At 40.2% G+C, this 19,643-nt stretch overlaps 1 protein-coding gene across 2 annotated transcripts in view; it reads left to right on the top strand.

Moving 5' to 3' along the window:
• CLCN3 (chloride voltage-gated channel 3) overlaps positions 1 to 19,643 on the top strand; it is a 46,756-nt gene that overhangs the window by 11,634 nt on the left and 15,479 nt on the right. For both annotated transcript variants that reach the window (XM_003205387.3, XM_010709486.1), the window contains exons 2-6: positions 11,876 to 12,033; positions 13,800 to 13,899; positions 16,353 to 16,540; positions 17,172 to 17,294; positions 19,328 to 19,534. In XM_003205387.3, the coding sequence (XP_003205435.1) occupies positions 11,876 to 12,033; positions 13,800 to 13,899; positions 16,353 to 16,540; positions 17,172 to 17,294; positions 19,328 to 19,534 (776 nt within the window). The remainder of the gene's footprint in view (positions 1 to 11,875; positions 12,034 to 13,799; positions 13,900 to 16,352; positions 16,541 to 17,171; positions 17,295 to 19,327; positions 19,535 to 19,643) is intronic.

Here is a 19,643-nt window from a genome sequence, read left to right as displayed (position 1 = left end):
GGCGGGAGCGTATCGAGGCATCTGTCCCGGGCTCTCCGGTAGCCGAAACGCACTGCTCGTGTCCGCCTCTCAGGCTGCCCTGCGTGCTCGCAGGCTCGACTCGTCGCGGGGTTGCAGCGCGTCGGTTGTGCTGACGGTGCTGAGCTCTTACGGAACCGGAGCTTGTGGTGGTTCCTCACGGTGTTGCTTGGCCAGGAAGCCGATTAGCAGCAAGCCGGTGTTAGCAGTGCGGAGAGAAATCCTCTTTTGTTGCCTTTTGTTCCTTACTGCGCATTTCGAGCGGAATGCGTTTCCGAAATGTTTGGCTTTGTAGCGGGGAGAAATTGCAGTAAGGATGGCTTACAGTTACGTCTTCAAATTCAATTCAAACTGCAAAGCACGTCGTTACACATCAAAGCTCTGCGGATTATGGTTTGATGTTTGCTGAAATGTGATCTGGCGTCTAAATAGCACGTAGCTTCTAAATAGTCTATAGATTCTGTAATGAAAACAGCTGGGGCCAGACTGAGTGTTCACGCTTGGTGCCAGCAAGAGAACTGCCCCTTGTGACATGTCACTTTTTGCAGCTTCATTGAATTCTCTTAAGGCTTGCACTTCTAATAATCCAACACAGTATTTCAAAACCAGTCTCACTGGTGCTCTTCTTCTATTTGCTGTAGCAAACTTAGAGGAAAACTGAACAGAACTCCATAATTGTAATTTTTGCCATAATTTCTTGCAAATCTGAATTTGTCAAGTGCATGTGACTCATAAGAAAATTGATTCTCCACACCTTACAGTTTGTGCAACAGATTTCATTAAAATTTGTTTGTACTTCCTGCTGTTCTATAATACCACAGTAATTCTTGTTACTGTCATTTAGCTGCTAAAACAAGGCTTAAAATGCCAACAATAAAACCAGAAACTTAAAGTATTCCTAACATTTTTTTTTATATTACCTATGAATCTGGAATGGACCACTATCAAGGTGTTTCTACTTACGTAGCTCTCAGAGCGTTGAGGAAGAAACTAGGAGAAAATGGGCAGATACTTAGAGAGAACAAGCCTAGTTGTTCAAGCGTGTGGAATTTTTTCCTTTATTCACATCCTGACAGCACTTAAGTCCTGCGGAGTAACGTTCATGTCTTGCAAAACTGCTTTGTAACAGCAAAGCATTTGTTGCACTAATTGATTGCAGCGCCTTGCCCACAGTGCTGCGCCTCAACCATGGTGAAATGACTGTTTAACTCATTAGGGGGCTTGAAGTTTTAATTAACAGACTTTACTACCGTTTGATGAAGTGAAATGTAAGGTATTATTATGTCTGACCCACTGATTTCATTAGGAAGATAATTTTGTTTTCTTGGTGCAAATATGCCATGAAAGATAAAATGTGGAGATTCTTAGAATATATATTGATTAGTTGTTGATCTTTTCCTTAAAGAGCAAGTAGTAAATGGGAGAGGGTGAAAAAAAGTAACAACATATAGAATCATAGAATGGCCTGAGTTGAAAAGGACCACAATGATCACCCAGTTTCAACCCCCTGCTATGCGCAGGGTCACCAACCAGCAGATCAGGCTGCCCACAGCCACATCCAGCCTGGCCTTGAATGCCTCCAGGGATGGGGCATCCACAGCCTCCTTGGGCAACCTGTTCCAGTGCCTCACCACCCTCTGTGTGGAAAAACTTCCTTCTAATATACAACCTAAACCTCCCCTGTCTCAGTTTAAAACCATTTCCCTTTGTCCTATCATTATCCAACTTATAAACAGCCATTCCCCCTCCTGTTTAAACGCTCCCTTCAAGTACTGGAAGGCCACGATGAGGTCTCCCCGGAGCCTTCTTTTCTCCAAGCTAAACCCCAGTTCCCTCAACATTTCCTCACAGGAGAGGTGCTCCAGCCCTCTGATCATCTCAGTGCCCTCCTCTGGACCCGCTCCAAGAGCTCCGTGTCCTTCCTGTGCTGGGGGCCCAGGCCTGGACGCAGTGCTGCATGTGGGGCCTCACAAGATACTACTGGATACTTTTTATCCAGACTCCCTTTAACTTGCTCTGTCTTGATACTTTATGTAGTACTGAGCACCTCAGTCTGGACCTGGTTACCCTCTGTGATACACTGAAATATAACTGCAGGAACTCAATTTTAGTTTCGTCTTTGGTAGTTAAAAGTACTATTTTTCTTCTTAGAAAGCATTTTGCAGTCCTGATTTGGGTTTGCATACATGAGAATTAGCTGATGTACACATTTTCAGAAGAATTTGTAATATAAGCCACTTAGTGTAGCATATATTCTATAAATATGTCTTTTCTTTATGTTACTCAGTTGTTTCCTCTTGGGTGTATTTTCATTATTCTTCCTAGCTGGACCCATTTGATAGTGTCCAGTTATCAACATCTTGCTGATCTTTCAGCCATTCATGGACATGTTAGATTTCCATCCCCTTTTATTTTTCCCTTTTTCCCCACTCCTAAAAAAACATTCACTTTATCATCCTTTAAAAGTTTTTGAGACATGAGCAGTAGCAGTGCATTCCTAGCAGCCAGGCTGTCAGTGGTAAAACTGGAATTCCAGCTTGGGGGTTGTTAATTTGCAATTGAGCTGCTAGCCTTTTTAAGATATTAAAACAGGCACGTGAAGAGCAGCATACTGAATTACATTTCAGTAATCTTTCTGTCAGACAAAACGACTGGCAATATACTTCATTTGTTGGTGCTGAAGGTCCAATCACCACTGCATGAAAGTGGGGGTCACAATATCCCGCTGCTCACAGTACGCCTTTAGCTGTGGGGAGATCTTTGCCATGTTCTGGTGTCTGGAAAGCTAATGAGGAAATCAATATTATGCTCTTCTTGGGCCTGAGCATGCCCTGACTTGGAATAATTGTATTAGCAGAATTCTTGTTTTTGTTGCATCCTGTCTTTCCTTCCAAAGGAATATCTAAGTAGCTCTTTACGGACATGCAGCAGCATTTAGGAATCTAATTACCTAGATTTTGGTTGTCTTGACTCTGTTACCTTAGATGCTACATTATTTTCCTTTTGTAATGTTTACTGTACAGAACTTCACATGTCTTCATGCTTTTTTTCTTTTTTCTTTCCTGTGCTGTCCATCTCATTTTTAATCAGTAAAGTTAACTGCATAAGGATCCCTATAATGCTTCACCTGTGTACCTAAAGTCACTATTTGTTACAACATGAACTCTACTCTCCGTGTAATTCAAGCCAAAAGCTATCTGTAATAATAAAGCCTTTTTGTTCCTCGTGCATCTAAGAAACAAGAACTGATTCTTTTACCTGAAGAAAAAGCTAAAGCTATTTGTATTTTTTAACATGTGCTAAATAATGAGCACTATTTTATCACCTTGCCTTTTTCTCAGATTCCTGTGTGCTTACAGTGCATTCAGGACATCAGAAGTCTTTGCTTCACTATGAGGTGCCCCCATACAACATTCTTAGCTCCCACTTTTTAAAGACTTTTTTTAACAAAATTTTCTTTTCTCCCAGAAGGAATGATAGGAGAGGATTATCGCTCACCCTTTTGTAAAGCATTTTGATTATTTTCCCTGTTCTTTAAATCTTGTTTGGAGTTTTCCTGGTTTCCTGGTATTTTAGATTTGCAGCTGATTTTTTTTCTTCAGCTGCTATATTGTAGTCATTTTGTATGAATTTTGGTTGTAAAGCAGAGAGCAGTTTGTAGCTTGTGAAACACATGATTTGATGCAGTTTAGGAAATCAATCTAAAGAGGCTGAAAATTTATAACTGTGTGCAAAGGGTAAAGTAATACTTGTTTACAAATACTTAATGGTCATTGATTATCAGTGGTAGTGAATGATACACTCTGGCATAGAATCACAGAATTGCTCAGGTTGGAAAGACCTTCAATATCACCAAGTCCAACCACAACCTAACCATCCTACCCTAACTCTAACAACCCTCTACTAAATCATGTCCCTGAGCACCACATCCAAATGGTTTTTAAACACATCCAAGGATGGTGACTCAACCACCTCCTCGGGGAGCCTATTCCAGTGCTTAACAACCCTTTCTGTAAATAAGTTTTTCCTGATATCCAACCTAAACCTCCCCTGGCACAACTTGAGTCTGTTTCCCTTCATCCTGACACCAGTGAGAAGAAACCAACCCTGCTCTCACTGTAAGCTCCTTTCAGATATTGGAAGAGAGCAATAAGGTCTCCCCACAGCCTTCTCTTCCCCAGACTAAACAGCCCCAGTTCCTTCAGTCTCTCCTCATAGGCCACATTCTCCAAGCCCTTCCCCAGCCTTGTTGCCCTTCTTTGCACCTGCTCCAGTATCTCCATGTCCTTTCTGTACTGAGGTGCCCAAAACTGAACACAGCGCTCGAGGTGAGGCCTCACCAGTGCCGAGTACAGGGACAGGATGACTTCCCTGGTCCTGCTCACCACTCCATTCCTGATACAAGCCAGGATGCCATTGGCCTTCTTGGCCACCTGGGCACACTGCTGGCTCGTATTCAGCTGACTGCCCATCAGTACACCAAGGTCCCTTTCCATCAGGCAGCTTTCCAGCTACTCTTCCCTAAGCCTGTAGGGTTGCATGGGGTTGTTGTAGCCAAAATGCAGGACCTGACACTTTACCCTATTGAAACTCACACAGTCAACCTTGGCCCATTGATCTGGTCTATCCAGGTCCCTCTGTAGTGTCTTTCTCCCCTCTGGCAGATCAACATTCCATCCCAACTTGAAGTCATATGTGAACTTACTGAGGGTGCAGTCAATCCCCTCATCAAGATGGTTAATAAAGATGTTAAATAGAAGCAGCCCCAGTACCAAGCCCTGGGGGATGCCACTCATGACTGGCCACCAACTGGATTTACCTCCACTGACCACAACTCTTTGGGCCCGGCCATCCAGCCAGTGTTTCACCCAGCGGAGTGTATTTGTGCTTCTCATTCTGAAATTTACAAGTTATTTCTGGTCTGGAAAAGACAATAATGCTTAATGCCTTTTCTTGAGCGATTACTGACAAATTTAAATAAATTGCCAGTAGTTTCTTTTTTTTTCTCCTTTCACTGAAAGCCTTCTATTTTGAAGTCTGAATACTGATACGGAAAGCAGCTCAGGCACTGCGACGTACCTTGTGCATACAAACCTTCTTTGTTATGAGTGTAAACAATCCTTATGGTGTACGTTGCACCCGGACTCTTCCCTGCCTTCATTCCCCTTGCTGCCTAATGCCCAAGGACACGGGTGAAGCAAAGCCTTGGATTAGTATCTGGAAAGATACAGCCCCTGCTGATTTTAGCACTCAGCAGGTTTGTATGGGCATGTCAAGGAGGGCTTATTCCAGCCTCTGGTGTAAACTGATTAGCTTCATTTTCACTCACAGCAGTGCATTTTTTTTTTTCCCTCCTTTCTCACTGCTTAAAGTAACACAAATAGAACACATTGCATGGATGTCAGCCAGGCGGACTGCAGCTGAGCAGAGTACTGTGTAGTTGTGCATCTTCTGGAGCAAGGGATGTGTGAGCTGCAGCAAACTAGTGAATTCTTATTGTAGGTGTTAGCATTAAGTTGATTATAGAGAAACACCTTGGAGAAATTGAATCCTGTACTTGCTCTGACATTGGTTCCGTTATCATAGAATTCCTAATGATAGAAGAGACCTCTGAAGGCCATGTAGTCCATCTCCCCTGCAATGCACGGGGACAGCGCAGCTACATCAGGCTGCCCAGGGCTTTATCCAGCCTCACCTTGAAAGTTTCCAAGGAAACTGTCATCAACCACATCACTGGGCACCCTGTTCCAGTGCCTCAACACTCTCACTGTAAAAGACAAAAATCCTTATATCTAACCTGAATCTTTTGACATTGTTTATCTATTGTGTTCACAGTTCTGAAACCTTTTTAAACAGTCATCTTTGGGGATTTTGAGCTCTGTGTAACAGATATTGCTGTATGCTAGCTGGATATTAATATTAGTATTGATAGGAGTTCTGAATTGTTTCCAGCAGAAAGACATAATTAAAATTTAACAAGACCCCAAGGATCCGTTTATGTATTTTGGTGTAACTGGTCTGATAGTTTGTTGCTGTGGAAAAGAGTGAGCCTGTTTACCATTCCCCATCTCTTCTCTCTCTCTGTTCTTGGCTGAAAGCACAGTACCTTGACTCTAGGTCTGTTTAAAGGCAGAGTATGCTTTTGCCTGCTTAGTTGTATCAGCATTTTAGATTGTTTTTTTTGTGCAGACTCATGGTGTGACAGAGCTGATCCAGGGGTGAGAGTGGAAGTGTATGCCCGAGAATGGGAGGTAGAAATGGATTGAACAAGATTAGCTCAGCCTTGCTGCATTGCTGTGTCCTGAGAGATGTTTCATATCAGAAACTGCTCTAAGCTGATGCAAGCTGAGTATTTTGTGATATGCATTCAGAAGATGCAGATCATATGCTGTATGGCATATGTAGGGGGTCTTAGAATTTATGATGAAGTTCTGGTCTCTTGCTTGCCAGCCACCCTCTTGTGCCTATTCATGTCCAGGTTCCGGTCTCTGTGGAAGCTGTGTACATTTCTTCTATAGACAATATTGGGTAATTGTTTAGATAAGCAAACATATGATTCAGAACCTCATAAAAATCTATTGTGCACTGTTTGATTACCCAGGAAACAGTATTTGTATTAAATATCGATGTTCCACTTCTCATTTTTTTTTACGATACAAGAAGAAATACTGCACACGAGGAAACAGTCAGGAAAGATTCTTGAACAGCTGAGCAGGAATTGGGAGCATCAAGTATGTTATAAAACCCCTTCCTCGTGTGAAACAGTATACTTACATAACTGAAGCACATGATCCCTCATTTCTTAAAGTTTTTTGACTGTACCTTCAGTGGGATTATTGAATCATAATGTGGAAACTGGAACCAGGTGCATTCCTAGAGGAGAGAATGCCAAGTCTGTTGGCTTTTCAGTTCTTTATACCAGGGACAAGGATAGGAGCACCCTGAAGATGTTTATGATCTAATGGATACTTTCGCTGAGCACTTGATTTGAGAGATATGTGAAATGAGAAATGCAACCTCACGTGACTGTCAGCCACTAACATTTTCATTTATTAGTGTTCTGAAATGCTTTATCTGGGAAACTTTCGAGCTGTGTCATAGTGAATGAGTCAGTAATGATTTGCTCTTGTTCTAAAGGCATTTGTCTTTGCCTTTTTCTTTTTAAATGAAGTAGCTCAAGACTTACAGGTTATCTTCTTTTAAAGACAAACAAAATCCAGGATTTTCCATCAGCTGCATGTTGCCAAGTGTTGCTTTCAAATCTTTGGAAAGAAATCTGTGAAGTTGCCAGAGTATAAGGGATCACTACAGTAGGAGGTAAAAGTGCCTTACACAGCACGTGACAAATGCTTTGTAATCTACAAAAATCAACTTTTAGCCATGTGTTTTGTCATAGTTTGAATGTCAGTCAAGATTGTGAACAGCTTTTGTGAGGCCTGTATAGAGTGTAAGGAAAGGGAGATTCCTTGCTTCAAGGGGACGAAAGGCAAGGAGAAAGCTGTAACATCTAAAACATCTTGTGTGAGTGTAATAAAATACTCATTTTGTAATTTCTCCACTCCTACCTTATGTGAGGAGAGACTAGTCAGACAAATGTAAGTTGGATCAGTGTTTGGAACCAATGGCTGTTTTATATCCATTCATGTTTAGAGGGAAACTATGAGGAACAGCATGGTGTATGTCAGTTCCTGCAAGGATTGCCTTCTCCATCAAGCATCCGCATAAGTTATTTCGGATGGTATTTTTTCATTCTCATTTACAAAGGAAACACTTCCTGAGAGATGAGTGGTTTTATGCTGTTGGAATCTACTTCCCTTCTTCCTTTTTTGTCCATTTTTCTATATGTTTTCTATATGTTGTTCTGGTCAGGCCTACCAAGATGCAGTGTCTTACAGTTCACCTGAATCACAGAATCAACAGAGTCCTAAGTTGGAAGGGACTCGTGGATCACCAAGTCCAACTCCTTAGTGCTTATTACAGTTTTTTCTTCCAACATATTGCAAGATACTTCATTGAAACTACTGGAACTGGGAACTTGGAATCCAACTAAGACAGTCTCAACATTTGTCTCTTTATATTCCTGTTTATTTTGTTGTTGGGTTGTTGGTGAGGTCTGTGGAGAGCTCTGGGGGGTTGTTTGGTGGGTGTGTGTATGTGTGTGTTTGTTGGTCTGAGTTGTTTTTTGTGTGTGGCGAGGTGAAGATGCTACAAAATACTTCCTTCAGTAGGCTGTGTAAAATACTCCTCAGGGCTGTGATTCTGATCTTTAATATGGACAGGTTATTGCAAGTATAGCAGCAGTTAAAAAAGCTGAGTTTCTTGTTTGGGAGTTGTGACTAAATATGAAGTTGTTTAGTCAGTTTTACATGTGTTGGTTGCTTTTGTTTTGTTGCTCCACTTCACTTGAAGCAATGCTTCATCACTGGCAGATCTGGTTGCTGTGTAAGGATTGTGCTGAAGGCTTGGAGCTGTGCACGTGGAAGGATAACAGAGGTCAGTTACCTTCCTGGGAATAAGTCAGGCCAAACCAACAGGAGTTGGACCACCTGGAAAAGGCAATCCCATTTCTCAGAAGAAGCACATTCCTTTCATTGCCTAAAAGCTTTTAAGGTCTGCAAGCTTGCAGTGTGTGACTGTAGAAGCTCACTAGCTGCGAGCTGAGAATACAGGATTGGTGAATACGCTGGTGGACAGGAAGTCTAAGGTGAGACAGCTACCTTGGCTTCTAAAGTTTTGTGTAGTGTGGAAGGATTGTGCCAGATTTGCTTCGTAACTTTTTCTATGAGTTATATTGAGCCTCTGAAAGGAGTTACACTGAGGCTCTGAGGGAAACAGCATATTATTTGCCTCCCTGTAGTAACGTGAGTTAGTTTGGAATAACTATAATAACAAAAGTTCTGCTTGTCATTTTTGCTATCAGCTTCCCAATCTAATAAAGCCTTATGCAAATTCATGCATAAGAAGAAAAAAAAAATAAGGCTTTACTTTCTTCATAGCCAAATGGCAGCTTAGGTATGTGCATCTGGAAAATGGAGTTGTTATAGCTAGAGGCTGTGCAAGGTATTAATTACCTTCTGTGGTAATTGATGATTTCCCGCTTGGAGGCTAGACTGTTGTGTTGAAAAATACATATGAATGGCAAGGACTTAAGCACAGTGTTTAAACTGAAAATAAAATAATGAAGGTGGCATGACATGATGAAATTTTGCATGTGTTTATGCTTGTGAAAATTGTTATAGCTGGAAGGAACTCTACTTACAGAGTGGAGTAGAGTGGAGTGCTAGAGAAGGAAGGAAAGAAAGGGATGCAGACATTTGAAATGGGTTGAATCTTGTAAAGATACATTTCTCTAAATTCTGCTTTGGAATAGTTCTAGGCAATATATCTCATATTAGCTAGAGAATGTCCTGTCCTACCTCTGTCAGACTGTATTTTACATACTGATTGTTGGCTCTTACACAGTTGTCCTCTTGATGCTCTTCTACAGAGTGGCCTTTCTACCACACTCCAGTGCAGAGTGTCACTGCAGCCTGTTTCTCATTTGGCACTATATAATAGTGCATTCAAGCTCTGTATTCAAGGAAATCACCTCTTCAGCTTCACATCTTGTTCTGCATCTCCTCACCATCACTCAGTAATCATTTGTAATCCAGTGTTTGATGTGCCACATGTATCCCATCCTGTGACTTAGCAAATGCTGGCAAAGTGTGAAATTGGCACAATTTCAGTGGCATTTTTAGTGTGTCCAGGCAACAGCCATTCATTGTTATCCTGCTCAAGTGCTGTCTGTGCAGTGTGTGGTGCCATCCCTGATGGCTTCCCTGGAAGGAACCTGGTTCCACACCTTGTGATATGTGTCAGATCAGACACTGCTGTTCGTGAGGTTTTTCCAGCTCTCAGCTGCCCTTTGCCTTACATGGCCCAAGGCTGTGCTCCCTGTAGCCTGATACTGTTTCATGTATAGCAGGACATAAAACCACGCTCTCGGGCAAAGGCAAGCTTTTTGTTCTACTGTGCTCACCCAGGTTCTGGAAACTGCTTAATTTCAGTGAAATGTTACAGATTAATAATTAAGCTGTGGCTGAATTACAATGTGAATTCTAATGTATGTCCCCTTGCTTTGTGAAAGGTTAATTTCATGTAAAAATAATACTTTCAATGTGACTTCTGTTTTGTTTGTTTGTTTGTTTTTAATTTCTCAAAATTTGAGGGCTAAACTAATCATTGCAGTGTGACTTTGCTTACTGTCCCATCCAGTAGATCCTCCTACGCTTTTGAGGAGTCAGGTCTGTATGTTAGATTTCTTTCCTAGTTACCAATATTGGAAATAGCAAGAGAATGGAATCTCTTATCCTAGAGCAAGCTTTTCACATTCACATCCATTTGTAAATCTGATCTTTTTCTTGTTGTTAAACTTTTATTAACTGGAACACAGGTGATGCTTCTTCATATCTGCTGTAAGAGACACCAGCTGCAGCTTTGGGAAGAGACTTTGAGGTTATGGTGGAGACATGTGGAAGAATTTAATGCTGTGTGTTGTGCTGTCGTTGCTAGAGCTCAGACTTCACAAGTTTAAAGGGAAAAAAGTGCGTTTTACTTCTAAATAAATCATTATTGGCAGTTGTTGCTTCGGCTGGGGCTGATGAACTTGGCATTCATAGCCTTTAGAAACAGTTTCCAGGTTGGATCTTTGAAGATTTTTTTGATGTGTTGAAAAATCCTAATGCCACCAGGAGGCTGAGCCCATCTGAGCTGACATTAGTGCTGGCCAACTTGTGATTTCATCTTTAAGAATAGACATTATTGTGGTGTACCATTTGCATTGGCCAAATTATTTTGTTTGTGGTCAAACAAGTGAGAGTAACCACTCTTTAAATCATTGTTGTCTGTTTTAACCTCAATATAAATGTTCTCTTTATAGCATTTACTGCTGCAGAAGCACTCAGGGTGGGGGAATGAAAGCCGTGCGAATGTTCAGACAGATATCCAGAAGAAAATTATACTTGGAGTTTGTAAATGTACCCCAGGAACTCAAAATATACCATACCATCTGCAATACCAAAAGATATTGCAGAATTGCTGACATATGTAAGCTTAAAAAAACAACACTTTTGGTCCACTTTGGAGGAAGGAGAAGTTCTTCCTAGTCCTCATGCTCTTTTTAGTCTGATCACTGAAAGAAATATTACTGGGGGGTTTTGCTGTGTAAGTTGGCTGTAAAGGAATTAGGATGATAAATTGGTAGAAGACATTTTCTATTTACAAGATTTCCAACTTTTCATGACTGAGATCTGTTCTGTGAGTTGCCAGGAATGAGGAAAAAAAAACCATCAACCTGCTTGCTTGACTTGCTCTTATTTTCTAGCTGCATTCACATGATCTGTTGATAATGTTTTAGGTTTAATTCAGACATGTTGGAGAGTGATGAGCAACAGTATGAATACTGAGAAATAAGTAGTAACTTGAGGTGCTATCAACTTCATCTGCTATCTGATTTTGTTCCCTTCGTCAAATTTTCTTCTAGTAGTTCATAGACAGAAATAAATTTCAAGTTAAATGTGTCAGAGCCACTCATTTTTTCAGCTGGTTCTACTGAAATTTCTCAGGAGTCTGCACACAAAGTGGAACAATAATTTGACTGTGATACATTAATTTCTATTTAAACAACATAAAAGATGAAGTTGCTAATGGGAAAATTTAACCTACAGTTGAATGACAAAAAAGAAAACAGCTAGATGAAGTAGCATACACATATTACAGAAAGTGTCTTAATTACCTGCACAGTAATTTTATATGCTGTGTCATGAACATTACAGTACTCGTTTATTACAGAATTTTTGTCTTTCCTCTGCCACAGGAACTCATTATACAATGACAAATGGAGGAAGCATCAACAGTTCAACACATTTACTGGATCTTCTGGATGAACCAATTCCTGGAGTAGGAACGTACGATGACTTCCATACCATTGACTGGGTTCGAGAGAAGTGCAAAGACAGAGAAAGGCACAGACGGGTACATGAGATCAATAACAATACATGGAAGACGTGTTTATTTGGGTGATAGAGTTGAGGTCTGGGTTAGTAATGGATATAAATATAGGCAGACTTTAAATTTGTAAGTATTTATATCAACTAGAACGACCCTCACACTATAAATAAAGCACTGATTCACTGATCCCTGCAATCTTGCAACAGCACTGTGACTTGAAAAGGAAGTAGTAATTTAACTGAGTGGGAATAGTCATGCTCTACCTCCCTCCTCTCCATGTCTCATCCCCCAGCACAGTTTTACAGGACTGTTTTGCTTGCAGTTGTTGTGTATTAAGGCTATTTTCCACCATAGACGAATTTGCGGTAGTCTGATAGTGCTTGTGGTGATAGCTGTACTGTACAAGTGTGTCTGTGCTACTGCTGTGTAGTGCTGTGGTTGTTTTGACTGTGAAAAGTGAAAATTCTCATATCTAAAAGCACTTATGAGCATGTATATGTTTAACAAAAAAAGATGGACCCAAAATAGGGAATGTTCTTTCCACCCTCCCATCCCAAAACTTGATTTCTTAATCAGGTCTTCTAAGTTGAGGCCATTCACCCTCCTCAGTGTTCTCTGCTATGAGTTCTTTCATGAAGTGGGCTCTGGCTGTATTACTGTTGGACAAGATAGCATCAGTCATTTAACAGACTTGTTTAGTAATCTTTGGGGAGGAAATACACTGTTTGGAGCCTGACTGCAAAACTTTTGGAATGCTTACACTAAATTGCCCCAAAAACAAAAATAAATTTGGAGATGAAATCTCTCCTGAAATATTTTTAGCTGATCAAAATGAATAGTTAAAAATGAGTCATAATTGCAGGGAGGAGTCAGGAAAGAGACTTTTTCACATTCAACACCCTGTAGTTATTCTGCTTTCTTTGAGGACATCCATTTTTAGCTTTCTGGAAGCAAATGTAGGATGAATGCAGTGTTTTCACTCTGACATGATTGAAAAAGAAATCTTAACACCAGTCCAAAAAGCAAAGCATCTGCAGGTCTATAGTTTTCTGGTGGGAATGGAAGATCTTTGGGCAATGGATCTCTGCACATAAGTACTGTGATTGAATGTTTTTTGTTTTTTTTTTAAGTAAGGTGTTTTCTGTGCAATGCTTTATTTCATAATTTCATTTCTAGATGTGTTTGTTAAGATCTAGTGGATATGCAAGTGGACAGAATGATAGGACTCACCAAGTCATGGCGACACAGATCACATCTGGGAATAGATTATGTAAAGTGAAGTCTCACAACTGTTATTTATTTTAACATCTGAGACCGGAGAAGTTGGACAGAATTTACAGTTGACAGGATTTACAGTTACGGAACTACTAGGAAATTTATAAATATGCCCTGAATGACATGAGAATGTCTAGCCATGTAATCAGAGATATAAGATAGGGAAGGATGTGTTTTGAAAGACATGCTACTGCAGAAAGCTGATTTGAGAGGGGAGATTCTGAAAATAAATGCATTTCTTTTAGGGATGGTAATTCTTGTCTGGATTTCCTTGCCTACTATTCTGTTTTCTTCTCATTATTTTTATTGTATTTTTTTTCTTTCTCAGTCCCTTTGTTTGTTGCACATAGTTTGTCTCTTCCTTAACAGTATGAAAAATCCTAAGACATTTGGATAATCATAAGAACAAGCTAAGGACAAATTTCAGCTAGGTGCATAACATATTTATAGTTTTTGTTTTCTCACATTATTGGAAAAAAAAACCCACAACTATGTGTAATGATTTCTCTCTGCAGATTAACAGCAAGAAGAAAGAATCAGCATGGGAGATGACAAAAAGTTTGTATGATGCATGGTCAGGATGGCTCGTAGTCACACTTACTGGCTTGGCCTCAGGTAATTAAAAAAAAAATATTCTTTTATTTTGCTCTTCCTTTGTGTGTTATCTACCAACTTTGTCAAAAGCTGGTTGAGGCTTGCACTTTAATTTCATGGGGGAAAGAAAACAGTGGCTATCTTGATTTATAGGTAAAAGCATTTCACAGGAAGGATTTACTAATGAAATAGGAAACAAAACCTTTTTCCACTGAATTTCTTTTAGGGGTGAGTTCTACAGCTAATAATGTTTGATAGTTTGTGGCCTCACTGTGTTGCCATGCTGCTTTCCATCGTCGTGGTTTGGAGTGACCAAAATGTGCAGTAGTAAGAGGATGCAAACTTTTTGCCCAGTTTTTCCAAACAGATGTTTCTAAACAGAATTGTTAGATTAAATCCTAGGAAGATTTGATCATAATGCATAACACAGATACACTTATTAAGAAGGCATGGTAAGTGTATAATTCTTAACGTATATACGTAATCACTTTCACAAATCACACATAGTTTAATGTATATGCAAAGTGTGTCTATACCTCCGAATATACAAACTGGGAGTGTAGAATTATTGGAAATTGCTTATGTTAATTTGGTTAATTTGGGTGACAAAGTGCTGTGGTTTTGTGTGGCTTAGGTCTTGTCTTTTTTTTTTTTCTTCCTCCTGCTCCAAAGCTGCAGTGCATATTAAAATCACTACAGTGTTTCTGTTCACCAAAGCTAGCAAATTCTGTCCATGGACATTCCTCAGTTTTTTTCAGTCTCAGTTATTTTCTCTTGTATGTGTCCAGTGAGTCTTAAGTAGTATAGCCTTGATTTCAGTCATGGAGAAGTCTTACATTTGTGTATTTCAGATGATTTAATTTAAATTCTACTCTACTGAAACACTGTGTTAGAATTTGTTTGGCCCAGACTGAGGGTCTCTGGAAACTAGTAAATATAGATGAGTAAATCAGGAGAAAATGTTTCTGGAACTCAGTCTGGTGCTGGAACAGCTGTCCAGAGAGGCTGTGGATGCCCCGTCCATCCCTGGAGGTGTTCAAGGCCAGGTTGGATGGGGCCCTGGGCAGCCTGGGCTGGTATTAAATGTGGAAGTTGTTGGCCCAGCCTGTGGCAGGGGGTTGGAGATTCATGATCCTTGAGGTCCCTTCCAACCCTGGCCATTCTATGATTCGATTTTACACAAGTAAGCTCAGGGGCTGACACTTGACAGCTATTTCTGGTAGTGATTAATACCTTAAAATAGGAAACTATAGCTAATTAACAGTTGTACAGGTTCACAAAAAGAGATGACTTTAGATGTGTTTTTTCAGTATATTGTTGTCACATAAAAGTGTTTTGTTTTTTCTTTCCTTTAAATAAGGTTGTTTAAATACTTCTTAAAGAACCCTTAGAAGCAATTTCCTACCTAATACCTTTTTGAGGGCTCTTCAGTAGGTTTTCAGCATATAGTTGCCACACAGAATCCCTCTTAAGCTTTGAGTTGGAGAGCTACTTTTTTCTATACTGCTTGTTACCTGCAGTAGGAATTTTACATGTTTACCCTGAGACATTTATATGGTATTTACTTATGATGTTCTAACACTATTGTTGGCATGGTAAGAATTATTTGTTTTAAAATATCTTGTTCTGTACAAACTCTGCTCTCATAGCTAAGGAGTCCTTTGAAGCGTGATCAGGTTGTTTGTCAGAAGGTGCATTATGGTTTTTGTCAGAAAACAATGAGAGTCCACTTTTGACTCTTAACTCATTTGTTTTAGTGGACTACTGGAGAAGTATAGCTTGGGTAAAAGAAGAGAGAAAAGAAAAAGGGAGGGGAAGAGACATCATTTTTTCTGGACCCCCCAAGTATGACACCTAGACATGCTGGAAGGAGTCCAGCAGAAGGCCATAGAGATGGGGAAAGAACTGGAATGCCTCTCTGGTGAAGAGAGACAGAGAGAGCTGACCTGTTCAGCCTGGAGAAGAGATTCATGGGGGATCTCATCAATGTCTGTAAATACCTGAAAGGAGGGTGCAAAAGAGGTGGACCCTGACCCTTTTCAGTTGTACTCAGTGACAGGATGAGTGATGGTAGGCACAAACTGGAACAGAAGATCATCTGTCTGAACACGAGGAAGCAGTTTTTTACTGTACAGTCCATGGAGCAGTGGTAATAGGTAGAAACTGTGGAATCTTGTCATTGGAGATCTCCAAAAGTTGCCTGGATGTGGGCCTGGCCAGCCTTCTCTGGGTGGCCTTGCTGGAGCTGGGGTTGGAGCGGATAGACCCACAGGGCCCTGCCCACTGCAGCCATCCTGTGACTGTGTGATTATCCTGAGAAATATGCAAGATATTAGATTCGTTAGGAAATACTAATCTCACTGTATTGCTAATATAATGTGGTTCTGGAAATCAGTGACGTTTAAACATTTCTTTCTTCAGATTTTTTGTAATTTCAGTTTATATGAATTAATGTCTAACTGTTTCTACAACAGGGGCGCTGGCTGGATTAATTGACATTGCTGCTGACTGGATGACGGACTTAAAGGAAGGCATTTGCCTTAGTGCTTTGTGGTTTAACCATGAACAATGTTGCTGGGGTTCAAATGAGACCACGTTTGAAGAGAGAGATAAATGTCCACAGTGGAAAACTTGGGCAGAACTAATAATTGGGCAAGCAGAAGTAAGTGTGTACTTGTTCTGTGGAATCATTGCTCAACAGCTCTACTGACTACAGAAAAGAATAGCTAGGGTAATAAACTGCGGATTGGGTTCTGCTCAGCTCTCAGCATTTTAATTAATTAATTAGTTATACTCTAATAAGTGTGTCTTTTATGCACTGCAAGAGGACTTGGAGTGTTGCAGATGTAAGGAAGTTACAAGGAGAGTATAGAGCTGTTAATAACATGAGAATTTTTATTCACGGTCATAAGAAGCAAAAAAAATAAAAGAAATTCAGCTTCTCATCCTTAGAAAACAATGAATGTTGCTTTTATTTTTCTCTCTAAACCAATTCTTAATATAGAAGACTTTCTTGGTATTCAGTAAATCTAAGTATCTAATAGCTATTAAAATGTTTATTTCTGTTCATAATATGAAGTGTTAGAACACTTTTTAACTCATACAATCTAGTCTGTGCTGTGCTTTCCAGACAAAACCAACATTCTGGTGGCTTGGTAATAATTACTGTCCCTTGAAATGTGTACATGCAAGTACATTACAAGAAGAGTACTTCTCTGCTGTTTTAAGCAGTGACTTTGTTCCTACACCATATCTGTATTCTTACATTTTTGGGTTTTTCTTTTTGTCTTTAGGGTCCAGGTTCATACATAATGAACTACATAATGTACATTTTCTGGGCTTTGAGCTTTGCCTTCTTAGCAGTTTGTCTGGTGAAGGTGTTTGCTCCATATGCCTGTGGCTCGGGAATACCTGAGGTGAGCTCTAATTAACAGTTACATTATAGATGTTTCATATAAATGTGGAAATTCCTGCTGCCCTACAGGACCAGAAGAAGAGGTAAGAGGGTGGCCTCTGTGAAATACTTCCAGTATTAAAATTTAAATGAAGTAATCTTGCTAACTGTTGCTGAAAAAAGCTCTGAAACTTCAGGTATTGAGTTCATAGGTTTTCCTCCACATCTCTAATCCATATCCTGCAGTAATAAGAGAACAGCAGTTCATTAATAGAATACGGGTCCTCAGAGACAGCAATTGATGTTCTGTTGCACTCACTTTAGTCTTCTAAAATAGCACGGACAATCAGACCATAAGCTAACAAGGAAACTCATTTAATAACCCTGGAAACTCATTCTTTCTACATTTGCTCTCTGCAGCTATATGCAGAATGTGGTGAGAGGTGGGGACAGAAGAAAATTTTGGACTGTCACACTTTTCCCATCAGTCTGTAAATATTTCTTCATGTATTTGTACTGTGGAAATGGAAGGACAAATCTTGCCTTTATATTAAGCCTGGAGTTCCATGCCATTATTCTACGTAAGATTTCATCCCAAACTGATCTCCAAATTTAGCTCGCCTTCAGTTTCAAGAAACAGCTGGCCATTGTTTTGTGTAGATCCCATTTATACACGTACTGTTCTTTATTTTGGTAACTATGTTATTTTCAGTGTAGAATCACAGAATGGTTTGGGTTGGGAGGGCCCTTTAAGATCATCTAGTTCCACCCCACCTGCTATAGGCAGGGACATCTCTCACTAGACTGGGTTGCTCAAAGCCCCATCCGGCCTGGCCTTGTGTGCTTCCAGGGAGGGGGCATCCACAACCTCCTTTTGCAATCTGTTCCAGTGTCTCACCTCCCTCACAGTAAAGAATTTCTTCCTAATACGTAGTCTAAATCTGCCATCTTTCAGTTTAAAGCCACTTCCCCTCATCCTTTCACTACCTGCCCTTATAAAATGGCCTCCCCAGCTTTCCTGTAGACCCCTTCAGGTACCAGGAAGCTGCTATAAGGTCTCCTCGAAGCTTTTACTTCTCTAGCCTGTCCCATAGCAGAGGTGCTCCAGCCCTCTGATCATCTTTGTGGCCTTCCTTTGGACCTGCTCCAACAGCTCCATGTCCTTCTTGTGTTGGGGGCTCCACAACTGGACAGAATACTCCAAGTGGGGTCTCACAAGAGCAGAGTAGACAGACAGAACCACCTCTCTGGACCTGCTGGTCACACTTCTCTTGATGCAACCCAGGATGTGGTTGGTCTCCTGGGCTGCAAGCGCACATTGCTGGCTCATATTGAATCTCTGATCAATCAGCACTCCCAAATCCTTCTCTTCAGGGCTGCTCTCAAGCCGTTCTTCGCCCAACCTGTATCTGTGCTTGGGATTGCCCTGAGCCAGGTGCAGGAGTTAATACGTGGCCTTGTTGAACTTCATGAGGTTGTCATGGGCCCACCTATTAAGCCTGTGCAGGTCATGTATGGGTGTATTTTGCAGACTAATGACATAATGCTTCTAGGCAAAGTAATGTCCTTGGAAATTGAGGTATCCTTTTTAGCGAAAAAGGCTGATTTTTCCATTTTTAAGTCAATGTTAATCTTTTGTTTAACAAGGAAATAGGGGGGAAAAATTGAAAGGGAATAAATTGGTACAAGGGTTGTAAGTCAACAGTAGAAGATCTTGAGGTATAATGTTAGCAGATGTGTTTTTCCTTCAGGAGTTTTCTGACTTTAACTTAGAATTTACATAATACACTAATGAATGCAGTTCTAGAAGCTGCTGCAGATATATTTTTTACTAAATATGATGATATTGATGTATGCTATCACCTTACGTTTTACAATTATTGGTGAATGGAAATCCTCTGGCAACCAGTGTGGCTATTTGAGAATACATATTTTAACATGTGACAATCATTCATTTGAAAGGGTTGTTTTTGGAGTTACTTGTCTAAAGTCACTAATAAGTAATTATTTACCAAAGGAAGTAGAATATATAGTACCAATTTTGTTTTCTTTCAGATAAAAACTATTTTGAGTGGCTTCATCATCAGAGGTTACCTGGGGAAGTGGACTTTGATGATAAAAACCATCACTTTAGTCTTGGCTGTAGCATCAGGTTTGAGTTTAGGAAAAGAAGGTCCCTTGGTACATGTTGCCTGCTGCTGTGGGAATATTTTTTCCTACCTCTTTCCAAAGTACAGCACAAATGAAGCTAAAAAACGAGAGGTAAGTTAGAATGTATTGATTATCCATGTGCTTAGTAAAAAATGCCAAAATAATGGCTTGTTAAAAGATTACATTTGTTCTCTTAGCTTGTGTTTAGATTTGGATTTTT

This window comes from Meleagris gallopavo, chromosome 4 (genome assembly GCF_000146605.3).
Source record: "Meleagris gallopavo isolate NT-WF06-2002-E0010 breed Aviagen turkey brand Nicholas breeding stock chromosome 4, Turkey_5.1, whole genome shotgun sequence".
Classification (NCBI taxonomy): Eukaryota; Metazoa; Chordata; class Aves; order Galliformes; family Phasianidae; genus Meleagris; species Meleagris gallopavo.
Note: the sequence above shows the minus strand (reverse complement) of the source record. Positions and strands in the feature narration are given on the sequence as shown.